This window comes from Ziziphus jujuba, chromosome 1, assembly GCF_031755915.1.
Source record: "Ziziphus jujuba cultivar Dongzao chromosome 1, ASM3175591v1".
In the NCBI taxonomy this organism is placed as follows: domain Eukaryota; kingdom Viridiplantae; phylum Streptophyta; class Magnoliopsida; order Rosales; family Rhamnaceae; genus Ziziphus; species Ziziphus jujuba.
This window is the reverse complement of record NC_083379.1, coordinates 43631802-43641395: the sequence shown is the minus strand read 5'-3', so window position 1 is coordinate 43641395 and position 9594 is coordinate 43631802. Positions and strand designations below refer to the sequence as shown.

Below are 9594 nucleotides of genomic sequence, written 5' to 3'. Positions count from 1 at the left end.
TACCTAGTATCACCTCTAACTAGACCCCATTTGTACCCAACAAGGACTGATTCCTTAAAGCCAATATTAAATCCCTCTTGTGCTACAGCTTCTTCTCTTGCTATGAGACCATCATGATATCCACTCTAGTAATACACCAATTGTTACATGAAATTCATAGAAAGGGTGTGGGGGCAGCAATTTTTACTTCTAGACAAAAAAAAAAAAAAAAAGAAAACCTACAACTTCCATATGTTAAGGAGGGACACTACATCAACCTCATAATCAAGTGCACAAGGATAACAATATGCACTTGACCTAAGGCATTTTCAAGCATATTTTTGGAATTGTAACCAATAGTATGGGTTTCTCAATCTATAAATATCAGTTTATCATGGAAGTTTTGAGTGCCATTAGCCTATAATACAAAACCACAAGCAAACTAATACCACATCTCCGCAACCAACCTCAAATTCATAAAATAGGAGTTAGTATAAGACAGTTCACCTATGCTACCCCCAACTGCATATTTGTAATCAACTTGAAAATTAATAATGTTCCACCAGCCAAGCCTAAGAAATTCCAACCTTGGCTGAAAACTAAACAGAAAGAAATTAAGGCAACTAAACAACATAGATAGTATACCTCATGGTCCATATAGTAGGTATAACATCTTTTTTAAATATTAACTAATTGTAAACAAAAAAAGAAGAAGTTAACTTATATAATTCGCCATAGAACATATAACTAAAAGGATACCATAAGAATCACTTTGGTCACATCGGGCACTTGGCATAAGATCACTTTCTATTTGATGCTGCAAACTTTCCAAGTGAAGCTCCTCTGTAAAACTACCACTCACCTTCATAACCATAAACAAGAAACCAACATAAAATCAAAATGAAGTTATGTAATTAAATTATAATATCTAGCAGGATGGTGAGTGTCATATAGACAAGAAAACAAATGATTCAACATTTGAAGCAGATTTTAACCATAACTGCTTTCTACTTATTCTTCAATTTTGTTTTTTTGGGCTTTCTTTTCTTTCAATTTCCTTTAATATTCTGTTGCAATCAGAAAATTCAACAAACACTTGTGAAGTGTTTCTAACCTTAAAGCAATACGAAAACCGACCCTAAAGCATACTCATAATATTTAATCACCCCACTAAATTGTATAACCTACTACTACTACTACTACTTGATTTCGACTAGTTTCCTCCATTCCAATCATCGTCTCCGCCTTTCACCAATCAAGCAAAAATCCAAGCTAAAAAAAAAAAAAAACAATCAAAATACATAGATCCTTACCTCAAACGCAAATTTTCCTTAGTCTTTCATATGTTTGCAAGAGAAGAGGTAAGAGATGCAGGGAGATGGAGCATGGATTTTTTTTTTTTTTTTCTTAATGAGATTGTGTGTGGGTTTTCTGGGGAATGAAGAAAAATAGAAAAGCTGAGTGCAGAAACTAAAGACTCTGGGTTTTTCGGACTGAAGTAATGAAGAAAGGAAAGTAAAGTAATTTTTTACTTTCATTGGGGATAAAATGGGAAGTAGAGGGTAGATAAAAAAAAAAAAAACTAAGAAATGAGGGGTATATTTCATTAGAGGCCATGAAAGAAGGACATTGGGTCAAATTCCTCATTTTTTTATCATAAGTTTCATCGTAGCTTTTAATTAGTTATACGATGTTTTTTAAGTTAAATTGTGAACAAAAATATTGAAGTTTATAATCGATTTTAAATAAATCTATTTTATTTTACTAAATTAAGGTGATAATCATTGAATTCTATTTTTAGATTTGATTTTCTCATTTAAATGCAGATTTAATAGTTATCAAGAGTACAATTTATACACACACACACACACATATATATATATATATATATGTTGCAGTTGTTCAAAAATTAAATTTTTTAGAAGTTTTTATTTATTATATTCTTATATGGACAAGTTGGTTATTTTAAATTTTTTATTAACACTAAAATATCTTCAATTTTTGTTCTCTTTTCATAGATTAAATAGTCTTGGGTTTTATTTAATAGATTAGAGTGTCTATTTGCAACTTGTTCACTATTCTATCACCAAAATGAATCGAAGATGCGAGGAAATTGTTGGATATAAGGACTTTGAAATATTATGCGCAGCCCACAGCTTGATTGATTCTAAACTCTCCAAGAACAACGACAAAAAAATGGAAAAAGAAAATAAGAAAGAGTTTTTTGGAGGTTTGTTTAGAGAGAGAAGTGGAAATTGGTAGTGGTGGTGGTGGCGGGGGAGGCGAAGAAAGCGCCAAGCCAAGTGCCACCCAATCAAAATGATAATTGTGATATGAGAAATTAGTTAATGGTATTAATTATTTGATTTTGGTCTTTGGTCTTCTCATCTAATTGTAAACTGGGGAAGATTACTAAATAATTTCCTCGATTTTCACATGCATGGTTCAATTTGTCTTCTAATATTTTTTTTAGAAAACATTTATACTGCTTTTTTTTTATAAAATTAATATAGAGGAAATGAAATAATTAATTATAAATATTCTCTTTCAATTTCAATAAATTTTGCTGTTAAAATGAACATTGTTTATACATATATAGTTTACATATGATATCATACATTATTTTAGAGTTTTGTCCATGGTGAGTGGTGACACCAAAGTAGTAAAACGTCCCGTAGTTTCAATGCCATACATATCATATAAAAGTATGAAAAAGAATATCCTTTTAACCAATGCAACCAATCAATTAATATAAAGTGCCAACAAATCTATGAGCTGACACAACTTACCATGATGCATTGAAACTTCCTCTGGTCGCATCCAATATGAGTTTAGGCGATTTTACTAATTGGTCAATTTTGGCAACTAAATCTTTTCACTGTTTAAAACGCAGAGAACAGCGTGCTTTTCAGAACAATTCCATGAAACGACCATGTCGTATACATATTTTATTACAAGATGTTCAATTTCATGGACAGAAACGGTTTTGCCGCTTATAAGTGCATCTAATTAATTAGCAGCCAACCTTAAGACATGAAAGCTATGAAAATTTTCAAACGCCTTTTGTATGCAATATTATTGCCTCTTCTTTTTGATCTTCTACATCCTCTTCAAGCGCAGCAGGACCAATCCGGTAATGATTTTCTAAAATCTCCATATGTTTTGGGGAAAGGTAATTTATTATAACCATACGTATATATAAATACATATGCAGCTAAACTAGTTTCTTTTTCCTCTGCTGGTGTGGTGTGGTCTCAGGGTTCATTAGCTTAGACTGTGGGCTTCCAAAAGACTCCAGTTACTCAGAACCAACAACAAAGATTAATTATATTTCAGACAGACCTTTCATTAACACTGGCTCAAGCAATAGCATATCAGCAGAATATAAAGCCAACCTCCAACAGCAGGTGGCATTTGTAAGAAGCTTCCCTCAAGGAATCCGAAACTGTTACACGCTAAACGTTACAAAAGCTACCAAGTATTTGATCAGAACCACTTTTCTCTATGGCAATTATGATGCCCAAAATAAGCTACCGCAGTTCGATCTTCACTTGGGTCCTAATTATTGGGACACAGTGAATTTCAACTCAGTAAACTCAGCTACCTTCAAGGAAATCATACATATTCCTTCGCAAGACCATCTCCAAATCTGTCTTGTAAACAACAACTCTGGCACACCTTTTATTTCAGCATTAGAATTGAGGCCCCTCGAGAATACAACTTATGTTACCACAACTGGCTCATTGGCACTTGCCTACCGCTTGGATTTTGGTTCAACCACAAATAAATCATACAGGTAACAACAAATTAAATTGTGTTTTCCTTAATTTAGAGTTAAATTAAAAGTTTCTCATTAAATTGCCTATTTCTTAAAAGGTATCCGTACGATGTTTATGATCGCCTATGGACACCCTACACACAGAAAGACTGGACCACGATAACAACCTCGCTTACTGTAAATCATCCAGATGCCCAGGTTGATTTCCGGCCACCATCTATTGTGATGAGCACCGGCGTGGTGCCATTGAACGCCAGTGCTCCCTTGGAATTCTTTTGGGAGCCCCTGAATGAAACTAAGAAATATTATATATACATGCATTTTGCTGAACTTCAACAGCTCCAATCCAACCAGTCCAGAGCATTCGAAATCACTCTGAATGGGAAGTCGTGGTTTGATGAACCTTTTTCCCCAGGCTACTTGGAGGCAAACTCTGTGTACAGCACCCGAGCTTCCACAGCATCAAATTTTAGTTTCTCACTCGTTCGGGTGAACAACTCAACTCTCCCACCAATCCTTAATGCCCTTGAAGTCTATAGGGTGATAGAATTCCTCCAACCAGAAACAGAACAAGATGATGGTATGCTTTCCCCGCCACATGTTTCTCTGTTTCTCTGCTTCTCTGTTTCTATATTATATATATATGGTGCATGGCTGTTGTAACAATGAATGATTAAACATTGGAAGTGAATATATCAGTTGATGCCATCAACAACATTAAGTCAAGTTATGGAGTAAGTAGAAACTGGCAAGGAGATCCATGTGCTCCAGTTGCATTCTTATGGTCAGGTCTAAATTGCAGCTACAAAGATTCTGATACGCCTAGAATCATATCCTTGTAAGATTATAATTCTTTTCCATTAATATATGTTTCGGTTGTTAGATATATAGATTGATGTAATTACTTTGAAATTGCAATTAGGAACTTGTCATCAAGTGGATTGACTGGCGAGATAGCCTCATACATATCCAGTCTCACTATGTTACAATCATTGTAAGTACTAAAACTACTAATATTGGGTGTCCAATTTTGCTAGCTCATATCTTGTTACAATTATAATGAAGTTTATGTAAATCGCTCATCTCAGGGATTTATCAAACAATAGCTTAACAGGGCCAGTTCCTGCATTTCTCTCTCAATTGCAAAACTTGAGAGTCCTGTAAGTTTTAATTTAGATTTAGAATTTGGTACTGCAACTTTCATTCCAAGAGTTTAGAAAGCTATGAATTCAAATTTTTTAAATCATTTTTTTGACAGAAAATTGAATGGAAACATGCTCAATGGTTCTGTTCCAGCTGAACTCATTGAAAGGTCAAAGAGTGGTTTTCTATCATTAAGGTATGTATCTTGTCAAAAAATTTTGGACCCATGTTACTGCCACCAATACAGAAATTCTGAACTCTGTAAAAGTACAAATACATATTACTTGAAAGCTTGATATTTGATGAAAATAAGTGAGGAGATATTTCAGTACTTAATTCTATTATTCCAGTCTACAAACATACCACTTTCAAGTGCAACAATAACCTTGGTAAAACTATTTCATCTTTGTTAACATGATAGCGTTGGAGACAATAAAGATCTTTGTGCATCCCTTTCATGCAAAAAGAAGAACAATGTTATCATTCCAATAGTATCATCAATTGGTGCATTGGCTGTCCTGTTAACTGCAGCGGCTATCTTCATCATCCTAAAACGAAAAAAGAAATATGGTAATATTTTTCTCATTAATCCTTGAAATGAACATAAAAGGAAAAATTTCTTATAATATAATTATGAAACCCATGTTGCTTTTAGCAGATATGAGACTAGGTTCGAGATTGACAGTCCAAAATGATTCATTGGAGCCTAAAAAATGTCAATTTACATACTCTGACGTCCTAAAAATGACAAATAATTTTGAGAGAACTCTTGGTAAAGGAGGATTTGGTACAGTCTTTTATGGCAACATAGAGGGCACTGAAGTAGCTGTGAAGATGCTGTCTTCTTCATCGGTTCAGGGGTATCAACAATTTCAAGCAGAGGTACATATTCCATGACTCATATATGCGTACAAACTTAACTTTTTAGTTTATTCATAGCGGGTGTATAAGAGGTGATTTCTAATAACAGGTTAAACTTCTAATGAAAGTTTATCATGGAAATTTGACAAGCCTTGTCGGATACTGCAATGAAGGAACCAACATGGCTCTTATCTATGAGTACATGGCCAATGGAAATCTGGAATCACATCTTTCTGCAGGTTTGTTTTTGTTTTTGCTTTTTTGTTTTTTGTTTTTTTTCCTATTTCCATTGACTTCAGAGGAGTAAGGAACCAAAGCATGTTAAAAATGTCATATTTTTTGACCAATTTGTATAGGAGATGGAAGCCAAAGTGTCTTAAGTTGGGAAGGAAGACTTCGAATAGCATTGGATGCAGCACAAGGTTTACAATAACTTCACTTTGTTTTTTCACCTATTTAGTTTCAGTATTGTTTTTTTTTTAATTTTTTAATTTTTTCTCCTTATAATTGTTCATAAGTAATATGTGGGTTTAAAAATGCAGGCTTGGAGTATCTGCACATTGGTTGTAAGCCACCTATAATCCACAGAGATGTTAAGACCCCTAATATCCTGTTAGCTGACAATCTTCAAGCCAAATTAGCCGATTTTGGTCTATCTAGAATTTTCCCAACGGAAGGTGGCACTCATGTCTCTACCGTTATTGCTGGCACCCCTGGTTACCTTGATCCAGAGTAAGCTTATGTGTTTTGACAATATTATGGAACTTTTATCCACCAAAACAAACTTGGGTTGATAAAGAATTTTGCAAATGTACTGCTTTTCAAATAGGCAAATTCAATTGTCATGATTTGTGTTGCAGGTACTACATAACAAATAGGCTAAATGAGAAAAGCGATGTTTATAGTTTTGGAGTAGTTCTGTTAGAGATAATCACCGCCGAACCTGCCATAAGTAGAACTCAAGAGAGAACTCATATAAGCCAATGGGTTGGTCATGTGCTTGCTGATGGAGATATTAGAAGCTTGGTTGATCCAAGATTAGAGGGAGATTTTGATGTTAATTCTGTGTGGAAGGCTGTTGAAATAGCAATGGTTTGTTTATCTTCAATGTCCATTAAAAGGCCAAGCATGAATGAAGTGGTAATTGAACTAAAAGATTGTTTAGCAATGGAGTTAGCTCGAAAGAACCACACCCCTTCGACTGATTTGGTAGCTTCCAGTGAAATGATATCTATAGATTCGTCTACTGAACTGATTTATCCCTTAGCAAGATAGCAGTTTTTTTTTTTTTTTTTTTTTTTTTGGCCTCAAATTCTTTTATATCTTAGTGTGATGCTTAAAGATGAACAATATTGGTGTAATTTGTATTCATTTTTAGTTCATCATCCATTGTCTTTGTGTATTTGTGGATATCGATATATTAGGGCATAAAAAGCTAGCTTTGTTCTTATAGACAAATATATTATAAACTTTATGGGTAAATACGTTTTCCTTTTTTTTTTTTTTTTTTCTTTTGTAATTATTAAATTGATAAAACTTGAGAAACCATTTTAACATATGAAAAACAAATTAAACAATTTTGTTTTGGGTCATTGGGCCCAAATGGCTGTGTTCTCCCCATGGTTTAATTTTCAAAGGATAACAGAATTTTAGTAGCTTGTCCCTCAAGTTACATGTCAGGAGATAATGGGCCTTTCAATTGTGCATGCATCAGCCCACAAAGCCAAGGCTTGTACAAGTCTGGTAAGCCCATGTATAGCATTCAAACTTGGGCCTCCATGTCAATATGAAGCGTCCTATTTGGTCAGGACTCAAGGATTGATGCTGCATCTTAACCGCTGGACAGGATACCAATTTCATTTGGAGTTTTTTTTTTTTTTTTTTTCGGTAATTAAATTTGATTCGAAGTTGATATAACAATTAAGATTGAATATTAAGTGATAGTAAAATGTTTTAATTTTTAAATACAATTCACATATCTTTGGAGCAGAAAAAAAAGTTTGCAAAGAAATAAAATAATACCACATAATTTTGTATTAGTAATTTAACATGCAAATTTCATGATGATTTTATATAGTATTATTGATTTTCTTTCAATTGTATTAAATTTTGTAGATAGACCTTTTTTTTTTTTTTTTGGGGGGGGATCATTTTGTTGATGGTCGACTTAGAAGAGCAAAATTTGAAATTTGGAAAAGAAAGTCTCTTTCTAAATATTCTCCCATCCATTCAAATTTAATGGATATTTTGGGATTATTTATTATACTAGGGGCGGTGAGGACAAAAATCAATGGGCAACGTATCTAGAAACTGAAACCAAAAATTTCGACAAGATTGGAGGAGTTTTTTATTTAATTATTTTATTTAATTATATATATATATATATATTTATCATAATGAGACTGGTGGTTGAATTTGAATATATATGAGCAAGGTCAAGATTTCTCATACGGCCTGTGTCGGTGACTGATATGATTTGAGAGAGAAAATCCTTAACAATAAGGACTTGACCAGTTGACGAGTCGATACTTTCTAACCAAACGCTTCCTCATTCTTGACTTTAGACAATTTATTTTTATTTTTATTTTTTTTGTTTATTTCTTATTTTTTTGTATAATGGGAGGTCATATATTTCCAACCGTGAATAATGAAGTTAGAATTTTTCTTTCATTTAAATTTTCTTTTGGACGTAATTTATTTCCCTCAATTAGCACATGGAAGAAAGCACGTCCAAGATTTGGATGGTTTACTATTTCTACAAGCTTGCGACGACCAAAAAATTACAATGTTGGTGATTACTGATTAAACTTTTGTTCTATAAATATTTGCTTGGAATAGTTAACATCTATACTAATTATCAATGTTTTCAATTTGGACATGAATGATTTCCATCAATTGGCAATATAATGCCAACATCCAAGCCGCAAACTTTGACTAACTAGGCCACATATATAGTGTCTTTATTTAGATATTAGACAATCAAACTAGTCCCGATCACTATTCCCATGGACGGCCCAAGGGGCCATGACCCCCATAACTTTTTAATTTTTTTTTAAAAAATATATAGTAGCATACATTGTAATTATAGAAAATTTTGTTTAAAAATCATTTTGGCTCCCCATTTAAGTTAGTAATTTTTCTAGATTATAATTTTTTTATTAATGAAAAACTATGGTTTTACTATTCTAGTTTGTAACGTAATCTATATTAGAAAATATTAACACATATCATTTGGTATACATCTTGGTATCTTTAATATTATCTTATTTGTTTTATATAGTATTTATTAAAAACAATTAATTGTTTAATGTTGCATTTTTTGTAGTTTTGCTATTGACATTTTTCGTTTTCTAACTACAAATTTTCAAATTTGATTTATAGTAATAATCTTTATTTATTTTGTGAGAGTCCCCAATTTTGTTAACTAAATATACTTTTCTAATACTCAATTGTTTTAATAATAAATCTTAACGCAATTCATATCTTATGCAGTTTTTTGAAATGACAAAAGGTTTTAAAATTCAATAACTAACATTTTGTTATTTACAATTCTTAAAAAGTTGGTTAGAGCACCTTAATTAAAAAATTTAGTAGTTAATTTAGTATTTGATAATCATCATGATTCTTTACTAATAATTTTGTGCATATATAATACTTTTCATATTTGATGACTTTTCAATCTTAAATAAGATCTATCTTATGCTATAACTAAAGATCATATTCAATGATTATTAGATCATATAAAATATTAAAATTAAAATTCAAAAAGTAGTCAAATATGAATTTAATAATATACTAAAATCTTAAAATCCTATTTAGAAAAATGAAATACG

General features: G+C 32.2%; 1 protein-coding gene and 1 long non-coding RNA gene across 2 annotated transcripts; one reads left to right on the top strand and one right to left on the bottom strand.

The window, feature by feature from the left end:
* Positions 1 to 637: 637 nt before the first annotated feature.
* LOC132799712 (uncharacterized) lies at positions 638 to 1536 on the bottom strand. Its single transcript, XR_009634499.1, has 2 exons — positions 1293 to 1536; positions 638 to 841 (listed from the first exon to the last, which is right to left on the bottom strand). It is a non-coding gene; the product is annotated as an uncharacterized LOC132799712 (long non-coding RNA).
* Positions 1537 to 2819: 1283 nt separating this feature from the next.
* Positions 2820 to 7227, top strand: LOC132803449 (LRR receptor-like serine/threonine-protein kinase IOS1). Its single transcript, XM_060816543.1, has 13 exons — positions 2820 to 3112; positions 3238 to 3775; positions 3856 to 4337; positions 4457 to 4595; positions 4680 to 4751; positions 4846 to 4917; positions 5016 to 5096; positions 5322 to 5470; positions 5559 to 5782; positions 5871 to 6000; positions 6118 to 6183; positions 6304 to 6493; positions 6622 to 7227. Exons 1-13 carry the CDS (start codon positions 3013 to 3015, stop codon positions 7034 to 7036), a joined length of 2658 nt encoding a protein of 885 aa, XP_060672526.1. The 5' UTR covers positions 2820 to 3012; the 3' UTR covers positions 7037 to 7227.
* The last annotated feature ends 2367 nt before the right edge of the window (positions 7228 to 9594 follow it).